This window comes from Canis lupus, chromosome 27, assembly GCF_003254725.2.
Source record: "Canis lupus dingo isolate Sandy chromosome 27, ASM325472v2, whole genome shotgun sequence".
Taxonomy (NCBI): Eukaryota; Metazoa; Chordata; class Mammalia; order Carnivora; family Canidae; genus Canis; species Canis lupus.
The window spans coordinates 18556897-18575629 of NC_064269.1; the positions used below are offsets into that span (position 1 = coordinate 18556897).

General features: G+C 38.9%; 1 protein-coding gene across 1 annotated transcript in view; it reads left to right on the forward strand.

Annotated features, from left to right (window-relative positions):
* The window catches only part of TMTC1 (transmembrane O-mannosyltransferase targeting cadherins 1), a 269956-nt gene that overhangs the window by 241604 nt on the left and 9619 nt on the right, over positions 1–18733 (forward strand). The window contains 6 exon segments of the mRNA XM_025455512.3: positions 7596–7698; positions 9988–10123; positions 10733–10877; positions 12001–12138; positions 13488–13610; positions 16852–16929. Of these exon segments, the coding sequence (XP_025311297.3) occupies positions 7596–7698; positions 9988–10123; positions 10733–10877; positions 12001–12138; positions 13488–13610; positions 16852–16929 (723 nt within the window).

Consider the following 18733-nt stretch of genomic DNA (forward strand, 5'->3'; position numbering starts at 1 on the left):
AGAAGTGAGATACATAAAAGAATCTAGAAAAAATTGATGTCCCTGTCTGTGTACTGCAGCAAAGAAGTCAAGAAAACTGAGAACAGAAAATAAACTCTTAGACTCGAAGTCAAGGTGGTCTCGGGGTTACTCTTCTTTTCTGGTATACTCTGTACCACTCAGAACTGGCGGTACTCCAGCTTCACAGATAGGATTGTAAACATTTATAAGCCCACCATCATTTTTAAACAGCCTGCTCTTGTGATAGATTATGTAGCTTACATTACACTAGCAGTAAAGGGGGGAAAATTAACACTGCTTATGACTCTGACCCATTGTAAGTTACTGCTCTCCCTAGTTTTATAGCCTATTGAAAAACTCAATTAATTAATTTCATAACACTTAAAATATTTTTCTTTTATGTATTTTGGGATATGACTTCACTTGATAAAAGAATGAAAAGAGGGGATCCCTGGGTGGCGCAGCGGTTTGGCGCCTGCCTTTGGCCCAGGGCACGATCCTGGAGACCCGGGATCAAATCCCACATCAGGCTCCCAGTGCATGGAGCCTGCTTCTCCCTCTGCCTCCCTCTCTCTCTCTCTCTCTCTCTGTGGCTATCATAAATAAATAAAAATTTCAAAAAAAAATGTTAAAAAAAAAGAATGAAAAGAAAATTGAAACGGTAAAATAAAAGGAGTATAGACTAAGAGAGAGAAAGGTTCAGAGTCAACTTTTCTCCTTCTGCCATCTTTTGGGTCAGTTCAGCCATGTATACTGTTGGCATTGTGGCCAAGTAAACGTAAACTTAAACTGGACTCTACCTTGATAATGTATTGATTTACTTATTCAGCACATATTTTTTGAACATCTAGGTACCACTAAACATTAGAGATTGTTGAACTAATAAAGTATGAGCCTTATTTTCATGGAACTAAGAGTCTAGAAGGGAAGGATGCCCCTAAGCAAAGAATTATAGCCCCCTCCCTAGTATCTAACACAACTGTGACAAACGTGCAAAGAGAAAGTACCAATGAGAATAAGATACGGATGTGGCCTAATGTAGGAAGGGGCACATGGGGAGCAGGGGCAGGGACCAAAGAGCAGCATGTCATCAGATACCTGAAGAACTTTTAGATATCAGCAAGGTAAAAAGGAATGGGGAAAGCTTTCTGGCTAGAGAGAATAGACCGTGTGATGAAGGCTCTGCGGTGAAGAAGAGCAGGAAATCTTTCTCTAACAGGAAATCATGTGTCTGAAAATGCAGAGAATGAGGACGGTGTGAGAAGAGTTTAGTGATGGAGAGAGTGCAGCTCTCTGCAAATGTGGGCTTTTCCCCCTTTTTTCCTGATCTACAGTGTTATACACTTGTGGTTGCTTACTCTCATCATACTTTTAACTTTCATTTAACTGTTCTTGGCATTTCCTCTGTAAAGTGCTTGGTTTTTTTGCATAAATTATCACACGGTGTTAGTGATCACAGTCTGCTGAGTGATAAAAAAAAAATTCAAGATGAAGAAATACCTACCATTTCCTTGGTGAGAAGAAATGCTAAGTTAATTGGTTTATTTTAGTTGGATGAGAAAGAGAATTAGACATCAAATATTGGCAGCTTATTGCTCACGAATGTCCCTGCTGATGGCTGTTGGGTGGAAGAATGGTTTTGTAAAGAAAATAAAAGCAAAAGAGAGGATGGGAAAGCAGGCATCTCTGCTCTGTGTTTTGAGCTGCTATGTGTTGGAGAGTTTCTTAGAGAAATCATTGGCATGAGTTTAAACATCCATTGCTCCTACACTTTCCAGGTTCATCATAGTAAATAAAGGCATTGGACTAAAGGGGAAATACCTTATGGCACTGTGTGCCATTGACCAGAATGGAAATACGTCCAGAAAACAATTCAAGTGTGTGACCATGATGTCAGGGCACTAGCACAACTTTCCATCCCAATCTCTGTAGGTCCTTCACCACTTTGCAATACCACATCTTACACCTTCTGTACAGTAAGTACCCATTTTGGCCATTCATTAAGCCAGCTGTTTACAAAGTGTTGTCTGGGGAACCCTGAGGTCCAGGAAGGTCAATGCAGTTTTCATAATACTACTAACCAGTAGTTTGCCTTTTTTTCTCTCATTCTGCTGTGAGTGTACAGTATTTTTTTAGAGGCTACATGATGTATTTACAATTATGAAAAGACCACTAAAATATTCTTCCACTTTCCAATTACATGGCTATGTTTTTTCACATACTTCAACTAAAAACATAAAAATAGCACAGGAGCGCCTACTAGGTGGCCCAGGCAGTTGGTGTCTAACTCGGTTTTGGCTCAGATCATGGTCTCATGGGTCATGAGATGGAGCCCTGAGTCAGACTTCGTGCTCAGTAGGGAATTCTACTCAGTTTGAGAATTCTCTCCCTCTGTCCCTCCCTCCACTCATTTGCTCTCTGTCTCTGAAGTAAATAAATCTTTTTTAAAAAAACATAGACTAGCATGAAAGTAGATGTGAGAATCCATCTGTCTTCTATTATTAAGCTGGACATTGAAGAGATTTGCAAAAATATGAAACAATGGCAGTATTCTCATTAGGTTTTTCTCCCCCCATGGAAATTTTTTTAAAAATTTTTATATGCATGTATTATGTTTGAGTTTATTTTAAATAAATATTTTAAAATTTTCTCAGCTTCTGGTCTATTGTAGTAAATATTGATGGATATAGCTCACATAAACAAAGCTCTTTGGGAGTCCTCAGTAATTTTTAAAGTACAAAAGGATCTGAAACCAAGAAGTTTGGGGCTTGCTGCATTAAGCCCATATCCATTTGTCCTCCTGGTTGCTGCAGCTTGAACTGTAAGGAGTTTTCCAAATATCAGTTGGCCCAAGAGAGTAAATTACAGTCAAGTTGCTTTTTCCAAAGATCTACTCTTCACTTTCCCTTCCCTGAGGTAAAAAGCATGTCATGTTGGGTAATTACAGCATGTAAAAAGTGGAGATGTTGACTATGCTTTATCTCTCCCCCAAGGCCCATTTTATTTCCACCCTATTGAAAGTGCTTGAGCCTTGGAGAGGAGCCCATGGTTGCATGCTGCCCATTTTAACCATTGCCCTCAAAAATGATCTCATGCTGAGGCAGCGGTTGGTAGGGACTCTGGTGTACAGCAGGCAGTATTATTTGTCAGAGCCATTCTCTGGTCACAACCATTTTTAATTAAAGTTGTCCTATAAATAGCTTATATTCATTTCCCCTGGATCTCACGAGTCAGTAGAGACTAGGAATGATTAGCTTAGGTCAGGACATCGAGCCAGATGAGGTAAATAAAAAGTGAGTGCTTGAAATAGAGCTTCAGGGATGCAGTACTACTACTTGTTAAGATAAATGCATTGCCCTTCCAGAGAAGGTGGAATTTTTTTTAAATAAACACCTAGAAGGTATTTTTCTCCTGTGGTGGTGGTTCTCTTTCATTTTTTAATAAGCAGAGTTAATCATTCCTTGAAATTTACAGTCAAGCGAAAGGAAAAGACAGATATTGAAGACATTTTTCATAAAGCCAGAGTCTTGAGACTGCCCTTGGGTTACCAAGGGCACATGGATGCGATCACTTGCTCTTGACACGCATGGTCTTTTAAATCCCATTACTTCATTGGACTTTGAAAATTGCACTTCTGGTGGAAACCCAGTTCATAAACCCCCAAATAAGAGAAGTTTAAGATGAAAAAAGTGACCTTTTTGGCTCTTTGAGAGCAACAAGAATGTGGGAAAAAAGTAAAATGAAATCAGGTAAAGGGTAATTGCACTTGAAAACTGTTGTTGACTGTTGGATCTGACTCCAGCAAATTAGAATGTGAAGACATCGGTTTTATTCTTTTCAGGAAAAACACCTTCCAGCTCTCCTTAGTTGTAAAATGATGTTTCTAAGATTTGAAGTAGCTATGGATTTTTTTCAAGCACACCTTTATGTTGTGCAGCTGCCGGAGTTCATGGTAACTAGCATTCTCAGGTATTTGGATCATGACAGGTGTAGAGAATCTATCTCACCCCAGGTCCGGGTGTCATTTCTGGCTGCCCCAAGTACCTTGTGATTCTCTTCCCATGACACTGTCACAGTACATTTCAGTGTCTTCTTCCTGTCTGAATCCCACTTGACTGTCATGGCAGGATTGTTGTCTGTCTTGTTCATTCTTCTATCTCCACTGTCTACTAGGCATGTGTATGGTGCTCACAAATAATTGTTGAGAAGACAGATGGATATCCAAAGGTATAATGGTTTCTTTTGATGCCAGAGACACCATTATTTCCAGAAATACTGCTTCTGTTCAGGGCTTACCAGTTCCCTGTATGTCCACTAAAAAACTAAATTCTGTTTTCTGTCCCCATGTAGCTATGAGATATGGAGCAAGTTTGGTAGCCACTTTGTACCCACATTTCTTGATTAGTTAAAAATGGTGGCAAATCAGTGTCTATGTCTATTTCTTTATACATTTTTATTTATAAATTAATATTTTCCATCTTTATTTATTTATTTATAAATTAATACTTTCCAGCTCTAATGTTCTTTTATTTCCTCTGCTGAAAATTTTATCCATTGTATTTTTAATAATTGGGTGGTTTTTTTTAAGTTTTTATTTTATCGGGACTATGTTAGTGTATTTATTTTAAGATTTATTATTTATTCATGAGAGACACAGGCAGAGGGAGAATCAGGCTCCATTCAGGGAGCCCGATGTGGGACTTGATCCCATGACTCCAGGATCACACCATGGGCCAAAGGCAGGCACTAAACCGCTGAGCCACCCTAGGGATCCCCTGTTAGTGTATTTTAAAAGTACGATGTAGGGATCCCTGGGTGGCACAGCGGTTTGGCGCCTGCCTTTGGCCCAGGGCGCGATCCTGGAGACCTGGGATCGAGTCCCACATTGGGCTCCCGGTGCATGGAGCCTGCTTCTCCCTCTGCCTGTGTCTCTGCCTCTCTCTCTCTGTGACTATCATAAATAAATTAAAAAAACTTAAAAAAAATAAAAGTACGATGTAATGTAGAAAATTTGATCCTTCTACAAAGACAAAGATGGCATTAGAATCCAACAGCAACACTAGTTCAAGGGTGACACAGAAAATTTCAGATTTTCAGGAGCTGATCACTCCCTTTGGATTAACCAGGGTTTTCTTTTTCTGGTTGCCTCTAGGATATTAGGTGTTTATCGACCTGTTTCAGAAGATGATTAAGAAAAGTTAAAAGGAGAAATACCTGGGTTAATTATTTCTCATTTAAAGCTATTAATTAAAGAGATTTTGTAGGAAAGGAACTTCAACAGGGCCTTGACACCTGATACAGCCACAGGAACAGTTCTAGGATACCTGAGCTCAAGAGCAGCTGTACCTACCTTTTTAAAACACTGCTCTCATTGGGTTGTAATTGTTAGTTCACTTGTCTTTGAGCTCCTAAAATAGAAATACTTTGTTTTATTCATCTCCATGTTTTTAGTATCTGCCTCCCTGTGATACCAGTAGTAATGCTAGCGCTGTGATCATAATAAGGATGTGGCTAAGATGACAAAGTGCTATGTGCTAAACCTTGTTCTACGTGCTTCACATGTTTTGATCCATTTAATACTCACAACCACCCTATGAGATAGGGACTACTGTTAGCCATATTTTACACCTGGGCACGTATAGAAGTAAGGCATAGATAGTAAATGGTGAGACTGGGATTCCAATCCATTTAGTCGCTCACCGGCAGCCCATTTCTTAATCGCTTGCCATACTTTCTATAGGCATTGAAGTAAACCTGTCCTGAGTGAATGAATAAATGATTAAGTATGCAGTGGTACTTTGTAGCTACTAATATGATTGGAGTCTTATATAATTTGTGTTCTGCCTATCTCTAAACACACATGCACACACACTAATTTATCAGTTCTTCAACGGATGATATTTTCATCAAGTTTTTCTTCTCTTTAATAGATTGAAAGATTTTGAGATATTCATTCATCTCTAATTTTTCTAAGTTTGACAATTTGTTGTTGGCAATCAAAAATACATATGCTAAAAATAAATACATATACTTTACATACATATATATACACACACACACATATATATAAGCACATATACTTTTTTAGAAACATGGATCTCCATTTTTGCTAGACTCTGGATTTGTAATTCAAATAGATGAAATTTGCCAAATTCCAACCGCACCTGGTTTCCTAAATGGTACTTAAGTGTGTGGATTCAAAGAGATAGCTGTATGGGCACCTGGGTGACTCAGCTGGTTAAGCATTCAATTCTTGGTTTCTGTTCGGGTCATGATCTCATGGGTTGTGAGATCAAGCTCCTTATTGAGCTCTATGTTCAGCATGGAGTCTGCTTGAGATCTTTCTCTCTGCCCATTCCCCCTCACACCCATGTGTGTACTCTCACTCTTTCAGATAAATAAATAAATCTTCAAAAAGTTGTCAGCAGTCATTCCACAGAGTAAAGTGTCTTTACCTTTCTGGGTCAAATCAAATTTAGGCTCCTTGGCTTATTGTACAACTCTCAGTGCATTTTTATTCACAAGCCAACAGTGTCAAGTCTGAGAAAATCGATGCTGTATGTTCCTTTTGCATGGGTCTGGTTGGATGCTTAGTAGTAAAAGCAGTAATATCATGGAATATGCCCACCCCCAGAGCATATTAAAGGAAAAGTTGCCATGTGCTTTATGCCAAATCATTTCCTTTTACCTGACCTTCCCAGCAGTACCAGGAAACTATGAAATTGTTTACTTTGTAATTGTTAGAACCGAAGTAGCTTTGATTCATTAAATAGGTTTTACCTTTTATATTGTGAAAGAAAGTGTAGCATGGCAATCTCAGATGGTTGTGAAAAATGTAACTAAAAGCTAATTCAGAATTACTAGTGTACTAAAGTGAATCTTTAGAAGAAGACCAGGACAATTAGGAAATGACTCTTTGAAGTTGTGATGAATGGTCTGGGCCTTGCACTGTAGTAGGAGTTGGGGAGACATATATTCTGATGGGAGGGTATGGCTCTGAGATGGAAAACACAGGTTGAATAAAAGAAGGAGCAAAGAGTTGGGTAGGCTCTAGAAACATTTTGATTAAAGAAAGGTCACAGCCAATCCCTCCAGAATCTGCATCAGCTTCCTTCTCCTTTCCTCAAATACCTTCCCAAATAAAGAAGATAGTGTATGTAAAGAGAATGCTAGTTATGCCAAGTGCAGCTGCAAGACAAATGTCCCAGGCATCTCTGGCTCCCAGTCAGATTGTCACCTCTGAAGATATTCCTCTATGGTTGTATCACTCATTTTCAGAGAGTTACTAGGGTGAGGGAATCCCCATTCAAACAACTATTTGAGGCTTTTTCCAATTATAAGGCAAATCCTTCCAGATGTCCCTTCTTGGTTAACATCTGTTTGTTTGCCCTGAAGGAACTAAATATGAACAGATATGAACTGTAGGAATTTGTGCCATTAGCACTGACTTTAATTCAAAGTACATAGTGTTTGATCTTAGTACCTATTGCATAGTAGATGCTCAGTAAGTTAGGTTTTACTTGTCCTGCATCAGTTGTTCAGTTTATTACTGTTACTGGTTTTTTTCTCATTTATTTTCCTGTTCTGTTTTAAAGGAGAGATTTAAGGAAGCTGAGGAGATATACCAGGCTGGAATAAAGAACTGTCCAGACAGCTCAGACTTACACAACAACTATGGGGTTTTCTTAGTTGATACTGGTAAGTGAAATTAAAGAGAACCTGTTCTGCTGAGATGAGATAATACTATGTATCCAGCAAAATGGCAACCACCCAAATGATGTCTCAGAAGTCACATTCACTGGCTTTGGCAGGAAACTCACATTGTTGACCATCACATTGTACCGTGGGGCTGTCATTTCTCTAAGCCTTCAAGCTCAGCTCAGTAAAATCCGCCCAGTTTGTATAGCGCTAAGGGAACCCCCCCTGCCCCCCCCCCGCCAGGTGTTAGGAAGTAGCCTTGCTGATTTAATGAGTAGCAGGCCTTTGAGTATCATTTAGACAAGTCCATAAATCTATGATGGTGAAACATTCCTTAGCAATGATGCAGGGCTTGCCTCTGAATCTAGTTACCAGCAGATGGAAAATACTTTTCTACATCTGATAAAAAAAATAGTCTCCAGAATTGTCTCATCATTCTTTACTTGATGTACATTACAGAAACTATATTATTATAATTGATAGAGTACACTTATATGGCAGGAACTATATAAAATATACTTACTCCATCTTATTTAATGCAAAACGTTACTGGGCAGGGATTCTGTTTTCTTTGTGATTTGTGTCCCATCTACTGTTGGCATGCTATGAATACTTATAAAGAATCAAAAGGTATTTGAATTTAATGCAAAAGCACCATTTTGGTCTCAGTGACTATTAGACTATATGCTTTGTGATAAAATTCCATTTTAATTATTTTGTCAATATGAATGCTCGAAAGGGTTTTTATTTTCTAGTATATCTGAAACTTTACTGTTTTATAGAATGCAAATTTACATTCTTAAACTCCTAGAACATGTCCCTTATTTTTGCATATAAAATTGTTTTGTAGTGCCACCTGCTGGTTTATTAGCAACACAATAATACGTTAGGTGTCCTAAAGATTTAAGAACTGAAAGAGACTTATGTTGGTTTGGTGTTCCCTCTTCTACTTCAACAACAAACAGTGCTACTCCCCTAAAAATCTCACTGGCCTCCCTATATATCTTCCTGCCACTCCCTTTATATTCATGTATTTTATACTGGTGAAATTCTCCCTATTACCTGTGACCTGTACATAGATCTGTACAAACATAACATCGGTTTTGGTGCAGACATGTATTCAAAGAAGGTGCACTTGAGAAGGTATCTACAGGTAATAAGCATTCCATTTTTTTTTAGAACTTCAGACTATACTACAGTTCAGTCACTGAGATGTAATTTCACTAGGAAACTTCTTTGAGGACCTCATCAGAGACTGGATTCTAGTTCTGGTCTTCATCCTCAGTTGACTTGGGATTTTTGTCAAGTCTTTTAAGTGCACTGTGCACTTTAGTGTCTATATCTCTGAAATAATACTTTTGTTTATTTTTAAATAGCTCCTAAATCCCAAGAGACAGCCAAATGGTATCAAGAGGCAGCTAAATAGGGGGGCGCTTGCGTGGCTCAGTCAGTTTAGCAGCTGACTCTTGATTTCTTCTCAGATCATGATCTCAGGGTTCTGAGATTGATCTGATGCAAGGTTCTCAGTGCAGAGTCTGCTTATCCCTCTCCCTCTGCTCTTCCCCCTTCTTGTGCGTTCTCACGCTCCCCCTCTCTCAAATAAATAAATAGATAAAATATTTTCTTAAAAAGGCAGATAAATAGTATCAAAAATACCTGTAAAGATCATTTAATTAAAATATTTTAAGATGTGTAATTCATTGGACATATGCAAGGTGGCATTATTTGTTGAAGTCCCAGTACATAAATATCATTTAACAAAAATGTATGGTTTTAAAAAAGATTTTCATTATCTAGCTGATACATGCTTCTGTAAAGTAGTGCTTCAGTTACTATATTGCAGTAGAATAATTGAGGCCAACCCTTAGAAATTGTTTCAGGAGAGTATTCTTTCTATAATAGCCTATTCTATTTTTCGTATAATGAGAATCAACAATATCTTGTATAAGTAACGATCATTGATGATTTCAAAACATTATATTATCTAGGGCAATGGCCAAAAAAACACTTTGGCTGAAATGCTATGCCTAATAAAAGAAACAGATTTTAGTTCTTATTGCTTTTTTTTATTATTATTAATTTCCTTGGAAGTGGGAATGAGTAATAAATGGTCCAAAGTCAAAGGAGATGAAGCCAAATGCAAGCTAATTTACCAATTGAATAACTGATGATATGACTCAGTAATATGAAGAGGAATGATATGCATTAGAGGAGAAATGAAGAGTCTCATATATTGTATAATTTAAGCATTCTCTGCTCTTACCAACCACTACTGGTTACTGGTTACAGGCTCTCCAGAGAAGGCAGTGGCCCATTACCAACAGGCCATCGCCCTCAGCCCAAGTCATCACGTGGCCATGGTGAATCTGGGGAGGCTCTACAGGTCACTGGGAGACAATAGTGCGGCCGAAGAATGGTACAAAAGGTAAAGTTTCTTTTTGTCACTTTGTAAGTTGCCCAAAGACCTCAATAGTTGCCCTTCCAGTGCTTAGTCATCAGAACAGACAGGCTCTTAGAATATTAAGAAATATTGCCAAGTCAGGCATTACAGATTCTCCTCTTCTACTACCAAACACTAAGTGGTGTGTCCTGGGGAATGGTTTTAGAAAGCCTGCTGGCTAGAACGTAGGGGTAGTGCAAGGTTGGAATTTAATCTCTACTTTTGTTGGTCCATTGTTTTCTGAGGCTCTGGACTGCAGCCCAAGCCACAAATAGCCATTTCCAAAATGGATATGGGGGGAAAGACTGTGCATGCATCAGAACCAGCCTGTCACTATTAATGGAAGAGCTCCTTTGGAGCTCAGTTGCCATGTTGATAGGTTGCCAGAGACCTTCTTCTAGTCAGAAGGTGGTATTATGATCTTTTTAAAAACACTCTTCTTGATTATAAAAACAAAGACCACATTGGAGCAGAGTCTCCAACCATGGACTCAGATTCATCCCTGAATCTGAGGATGAATTCAGGGATGAATCTGAATTTTGAGCTTTCGAAATGTATCTGTTAGAATTTCAATTCACCTTTCTCAAAACTCAGGGCCCTGCAGGTGGCACGCAAAGCCGAGATACTATCACCGTTGGGAGCATTGTATTATAACACAGGCCGGTATGAAGAGGCTCTGCAGATTTACCGGGAAGCTGCAGCACTTCAGCCCTCTCAAAGGGAGCTCCGTCTGGCCCTGGTGAGCACAGTGGCTAAAGGAAATGAGGCGGGGACACACAGTTTGTCTTGTGGGGAGCTGGGTCAGAAGCCTCAGAACTGTGGGACACCTGGGCAGCTCACTGGTTGAACGTCTACCTTTGGCTCAGGTCATGATCCCAGGGTCTTGGGATGAGTCCTGCATTGAGCTCCCAACAGGGAGCCTACTTGTCCCTCTGCCTGTGTCTCTGCCTCTCTCTCTGTGTCTCTCATGAATAAATAGTCTTAAAACAAAACAAAACAAAAGAACTGCAACCAGAACACTATAGTATACCCATTTTCTGCATATCCCTATAACCATTGTTGGAGCCATTCACCAAAGACATGGACACTAAAAAACTTTCTAAGTTTTTGGTTTGAAATCATTTCAAACTTACAAAAATTTGCAAGAAGAGCAAATTGCCCCTGTATCCCCTTTTACCCAGATCCATCAGTTTTTAGTGTTTTGATGAATTTGTCTATCAATCCCTCATGTAGGTATGGGTGGATGCATCCATATATGTACCTATGTGCATATTTATGTATGTGTGCAAATGCATATTACTAATACATTTATTTTTTTCATGAGCCATGTAAAAGTTATAGATCTCATGCCCTTTATTTCTAAATACTTCAGCATCTGGTTCCTGAAAACAAGGACATTCTCTAACACAACTACAGTATGGTTGTCAAATTTTAAAAATTAATAGTCGACAATATTTTTAATTTTGATTTTTGGAAGTTTGCATTTCTGCTGTTCCTCTTCAGATAGGCAATAAATCAAACTTCTTATCTTGTTAGAAACATCATGTCCTATTGAAACCATAAAAAAACCATTTCTTTGTTGAAATATTTACTCAACTTTAAAAAAAGGTCACAAGTCATTTCGTTGATATCTTTGGTGTCCCTGCTCTTCATGCACAATGCATGCTCCCCAAATAAATAAACAGAAACAAACAACAAACTTTTTAGCCCGTAAACTGGAAATTCAATTCCCTCTGTGAGTTGCAATCAGATGCTAAGCATTTTTTTCTGGAGTGTTTCTGGAATGCCTCTATTCAGAGATGCTTTATTTGATGAGGTGGTAACACAATGTCTCCTAAGCCAATTCAGTGTGTTTTTCACAGGCTCAGGTTTTGGCCGTGATGGGTCAGACAAAAGAAGCTGAGAAGATGACCAACCACATTGTGTCAGAAGAGACTGGATGCCTTGAATGCTACCGCCTGTTGTCAGCAATCTATAGCAAGCAGGAGCACCACGACAAGGTAGAGTGCACGCTGGAGCTATTTGGCTTCACAGGTGGAAAGTAGGGTGCACCTGAATGATTCCCAGTCTGCACATTTATGAGGCTGAGCAGTCTCAAATATCATCTGTTGGCATATCCTATCTTATGGATGCTTTTCACAGATATCCCCTTAACTCTACTATGTCCCCTTGAAATAATATTTTCTTGGCTCGTCCTTGGTCTAAAGATTTTATGTGACTTTCTCAATTTGTTTTCACCTAACTATATAAAGGCTAACATTTGTATGCTTTATCATTTTCCACATTCCTCTTAATACCTTATTTATAGAATCCTTTTAACAGTCTTTATAGAGGTCAGTGACCCTGTATTGCAACTATTATTATGTCCATTTGAGAAGTCACCTAATCAGTAAATTTATGAACTGACTCAACAAAATATTTATTGAATGCCCACTATATGCCAGACAGCGTGGGAGGTACCAGAAATAAAGTGGTAGAAGGAAAAGAAAAAAATTACCTTTGTCCTCATGGAGTTTATAGCAGAAGAGGAAACTAAGATTAAACAAGCAATCACAAAACAAATGTAGAATTATAGCTGTGCTCAGTGATGTCATGAAGAGTCACGTGAACCTAACAAGCATATAATCCGGGACCTGAGTGGTCTGGGAGGTTAGGTTTCCTGCAGAGTGATACGAAGGTGAATGCTGAATGATAAATAGGAGTTATTAGATGAAGGGGGATGATGAAAAGCATTCCAAGCAGGAAAAAGTACATGCAAAGGCGTCACGGCAGCAAATGGCAAGTCTGAGGGATGGGCATGAAGGGGACAGGGCGCTGTGGAAGATAATGGCCATAGAGGTTGCTAGAGATAACACCCCACAGAGCTTGAGGTTTGCCCTCAAAGGTTTTGTTTTTTATCCTGGGAGAAGCTTTGGGGTTTTAAGGAGAACAACATAGTGTTATTTGTGCTTTGAAGGGATCCCTGGCTGCAGGGGTGGGGTAGTGGGTGCTGGGGGCAGAGTGGGTGCCAAGGACCTTAGAGGAGGTTATGGGTGGAGTGGTCCAGATGGACACGGGCAGAGCAAAACAACTGACCCCAGATCTTGTTTTCCTTCAGCTTTATCACATGACCTCCTTGTGGCATGGTCAGGGACATGTCATTGTCACTAAATAAATGGAAACCATCAGGAAAATTATTTTGTCAGGGCCACATTATTTCGCAATGAGAACATCAGAGAGAACAAAGAATGTTTTGACTGTCGCTTACGACACCAGCTACTACATAAGAGCGAATAGTGTAAATGTTATTATTTAAGTTCGTTTTTCTTCCTCTAACCTACATTCCATCTTACTTTCAAACCTGTTGCAGGCACTGGATGTTATAGACAAGGCTCTCCAGCTAAAACCAAAGGACCCAAAAGTCGTATCTGAGCTTTTTTTCACAAAAGGAAACCAACTAAGAGAGCAGAATCTTCTGGATAAAGCTTTTGAGGTATACACACTTAATAAAATTATGTTATTAAATTAAGGGATTAAAATTAATTCTCTCAATCTTTACTGAAGCATATACAGGAAAATTTAAGATCACTGGCATGTTTGTGGAGTGAAGTTCCTGATTAATTGCAATGACGTTATATATTTGGTTTTTATAATTGAGTCTCTGTGTTTTACTATTTAGAGTTCTGTGGTACCTCTCGGCATTGCTTTCTGAATTATCCACCTTTAATGTGCTGTTTGAAGCAATTCCACATAATTCCCTCAAACTCGTTTCTCTCTCTGCCTCTCTCACTCTTTGTTTGCCTGCAGTAACCCTCTAGTCCATCTGGACTAGTGTCTGAATAGCTTTGGCATTTCCACACAGCCTTCTAACACCCTTCCACCCAACCCCCCACGTCCCCACAGATTCCCTCTCATCTGCTAACGCACAGCCTGTCCTCCTCCCCGTGGAAGCCCATCTGGACCATGCTTTCTCCTAGTGTCCTTGTTCCCTATGAGCTTTTACCACATTTACCGTCTCTACAAGTCATTTGAAAGTATCCTGTGTTACATCGTTAGGTCTCTTTTTCCTACCCCTCTGTCCTCTCCTCCTCCCCCCACTCCTGCCCCCTCTCCCACTCCTGTGTGCACAACGCCTGCTCCCCGGTTAGGTTGGACTTCTCCCTGCAGAAAGGAACTGCTTTCTTTTATGTTTGAAAACATAATGCCTTGCATCTTATAGGCATTCAGTATCTACAGCTTCCAAATACAATTTATACACAGTTTGAAGTCAAAAAGATATTACAAGCACATAGAAATGTTTTAGAAATACCAAGCATTTCTGGTAAAGCCGTAAGTAGGAATTAAAGAAGCCATAAAATTACACTATGTATAACATGAGAAAAGTAAAATTTTAAGTGATATTATTGTTTTTGAAAACAAACAGTGAGTTGATTTATAAAATATTGGAAGGCACATGTAAAGATCTTTGGGAAAACTAACTTGAATTCTTGAAACAGTGGCATATTGGAAGCAGAAATTGTGTACTATTCTCTGCCCTGTGAACACTTTTTTAAAAAGATTGATTGATTGATTGATTGATTGATTGATTTTAGAGAGAAGGAGAATGCTTGAACAGGGGATGGGGCAGAGAGAGGAAGAGAGGGAAAGCAGACTCCCCACTGAGCACAGAGCCCCACTGCAGGGCTCAATCTAATTCCCTGAGATCATGACCTGAGCTGAAGTCAGGAGTCAGACACTTAACTGACTGAGCCACCCAGGCACCCCTGCCCTGTGAACATTTTTAGTACCTTAACATGTGAACATTTTTTAATACCTAGCATGACAATTTAATGAATCTGTAATTTTTAAAAATATTTTATTTATTTATTCATGAGAGACACAGAGAGAGAGAGAGGCAGAGACACAGGCAGAGGGAGAAGCAGGCTCCATGCAGGGAGCCCGATGTGGGACTCGATCCTGGAACTCCAGGATCATGCCCTGGGCCAAAGGCAGGCACCAAACCGCTGAGCCACCCAGGCATCCCTGAATCTGTAATTTAGTTGTGAAGTTATTTGGTATCAGTATCTGTCTGTATCTTACACATTTCATTGAAAACAAAAGTAGAGGCACCTGAGTAGCTCAGCCAGTTAGGTGTCTGCCTTCAGCTCAGCTCATGGTTCTGAGACCATGGGATCAGGTCCTGCATCAGGCTCCCTGCTCAATGGGGAGTCTACTTCTCCATCTCCCTCAGCCTCTCCCCTGGCTTGTGCTTTCTCTCTCTCTAAAATAAATCAATAAAATCTTTTTTTTTTTTTAAAGATTTTAACTAACTAGTTGCTTTAACTAATAAATCAAATAGCCATTTTAAAGTGGCTAGATTGGGGTGCTTGGGTGGCTTAATTAGTTAAGCATCTGACTCGTGATCTCAGGGTTGTGAGTGCAAGCCCCACACTGGGCTCCGCACTGGGTATGGAGTCTACTTAAAATAAATTAACTAATTAATCAATCAATCAGTTAATTAAGTGGTAGATCTATGAAGGAAGCAGGTGGGGCTGTGACCTAATAATCGCAGTTACAGTGTGTTAGCACTTTTATATATGATTTACACATATTAAGTAATTTAATCTTCTCAACATATAGGTCATACAGGAAAGCTATGGTCGTTGTCTCCATTTTACAGTTGAAAAAAACTGAGACTCAGAGGTTACATAACTTGTTTAAGGTCACAGAGGGTAAAAGACGGAGCCAGGATTTAAATTCAGGTTCTTAATTTCTATCCTAAACTCTCATCTCTGTTGATATAAATTAACCCAAGAGATACATTCTTCAGGTTTATTTTAGGAGCTCTTTAAAGGTATAGTTTCTTATTGTTTGCTTATTTCTCTTAAAACGGAAATGGAGGAGGGACGGGCCAGATTCTATTTACTTTATAAATCTGTTCATCAATGAAAATGGCAAAGAGCATTAAAATATACACAGATACTTAGTTTTGTAATTGAAGCAACTCTCTTAGCCTTTAGCTTTATTTAAGGTGATCATTCTTAACTCTTAAATTAAGACCCAGTGGTGAGCATGCCTAGTGATGTAAAACAACCTGCAAAATATTACAAATATGCCTCACAGATGTTACATTTAATGGGATACACATTTCCAGACCAAAAGAAGTATTTGAGAGATAAGTAAATCTCTTCAGACATTTGAAGACCTTGTGGCAAAAGAAAAAGGAAGGCTTTTTAATGATTGAAACCATCCCCTAGGAAAATGGATGTCCTCAAGGAAGAAATGAGCGTCCTGTTACTGCAAGAATTTCAGCATAGGCCGAATAACCAGGCTAATGATATTGTGAAAGGTGATACTACTAGGGCTGAGCTGAGTGGGAAAACACTAAATTCTAAGATTCTGTGATTATTAAAAAAATATTCTTAAAAACTCCCATCTATAGAGAAAAGGCCAAAGCAGTTTTCATTGCAGGTCAAGGCCAGTGAGAAATGATGCACTATAATAAAATCACCTGGATTCCCTGCAGGCATCCTCAGTCTCTGTAAGCAAATTACACATTTCAGTTTCCTCCACTTCCAAATCATCAGTTTTGGAAAATAATTGAAATAAACGGGAACACCTGCGAGCTAGAAGTGTCCAGTTTCATTGTGTTAACCATTTACATTCTCACGTATGAAGAAAGTGGTTGCCACCATCCTGTAGCATTAAACATGGGTTCTCATTTCTCAACCTGAAGATGTTTTTTATCTATTTAGAGCTATAAAGCAGCCGTGGAGCTAAATCCAGATCAAGCACAGGCCTGGATGAACATGGGTGGAATCCAACACATCAAGGTAGGAGAGTAATGCCCTTCCATGTAGATGGGTTTTTCTTTGCATTTTTTCTTTCTGTCTTCTCTCAAAAGATTGAGAAAATATTGTTAATTCCCTCTGTGAATTATTTAAATGCCAAAACCCATAGGTGTTTAAAAGTGAAACTAGGGCAGTTTATGTTCACTTTGTATTATCTACATATTGAATGTCATGAAGTCACTTGAAAACTAAATCTATACAAATTAAATGCAATGATTTTATGGAACATAAAGAAAATCATATATACTTAAGAGAAATATCGTACAGCAAATAAAATTTGCTTATATGAACTAAGCCTTGTTGGAACTTCCTGTAGGTCATTGTCCTACAACTTAACTCATGGTCAAGACCACAGTGTTAATTTAAATATTACTTGATTATTTCTTGTAACCAGTGTATCTTTTACTCCCTAGTCATTTACTGAAACATAAGGTTGTTCTTGGGTTTGATTCTTGGTTTTTGTTTTTCCAAAAGAAAAAGCTACCTTTGAGCAAATCATTAAGAATGACCCTTGGGAAGACTGCTGTCTATAAGCAATGAGCTCAAGAACTCACTGTCACTCATTCATTCATTCATTCATTCATTCATCTATTCATTTGACAAACATTTATACAGAGCATGTTATGTGCCAAGTACTCTTTCTTCAGACACTAGGAATAGAATAGAACACTAAACAAGAAAGGCTGAACTTCCTGTCTTCATGGAGCTAACATTTAGTAAGGGAGACAGGCAATAAATAAATAGACACATACATGTATGTATATATACATAAACATACCATGGTGCAATGGAGAAAGAGAGAGGGAAAGAAGATAGGAAGTGCCATGTGGTAAGGACTAAAATTTAAACTTAAGGTGATTAGAGAAGGCCTCACTTTAAAAAGTGATTTTGAGTAGAGACCTGAAAGGAACAAGCCATGTGGCAAAACAAGAAAAGAGCATGTGCAAAGGACCTGAGGTTTGAGAGTACTTGCTGTGTTTGAAGAACAGGGAGGAGGCAAATTAGATAATATGGTAAAAGTCAGGGTCAAGAAGCCACAGGGCCAGATTGTGAGAGCCTTAAAGGGGAGTGTAGGGTCTTCAGCTCTTATGCCATGCCAGACAGATGTGTTAGGGAGAAATGCCATGGTCTGACATGTTTTAAAGGATAACTCTTGTTTAGCTAACCTATTTCCAGGCTTCTATCAATCTTTATATTGATAAAATAGCAATATAGTGATTATCATTTGAACAAAAGTCTAATAAGGTTTACTATTAATTGGAAACTGCTCACTCTCAGAAACACAACAAAATACAAAGGTGACTCGTGATTAGATAGCCAGAAGCAGATAATGGATTAGTTATGATGTGAATGCCAGCCATGCTCTAATAGAGGGACAAACCTGACATTTATCAGAGCAGAATAACCTGAGCTCTGACTTTAATGATCTTCTCAAATGTCCAGCAATATGAAGTTACTTTTTTTTTTAAGATTTTATTGATTTATTCATGAGAGACAGACAAAGAGAGAGAGGCAGAGACACAGGCAGAGGGAAAAGCAGGCCCCATGCAAGGAGCCCGATGTGGAACTCGATCCCGGGTCTCCAGGATCACACCCTGGGCTGAAGGCAGCGCTAAACTGCTGAGCCACCCAGGCTACCCTGAACTTACTTTTAAAATAGTAATATAATTTTAAATATTTAAATAGTTTGTTAAGTAGTTTTTTTTTTTTAGTTTTTTTAATTGGAGTTCAATTTGCCAACATTTAGCATAACGCCCAGTGCTCATCCCTCCAAGTGCCCCGCTCA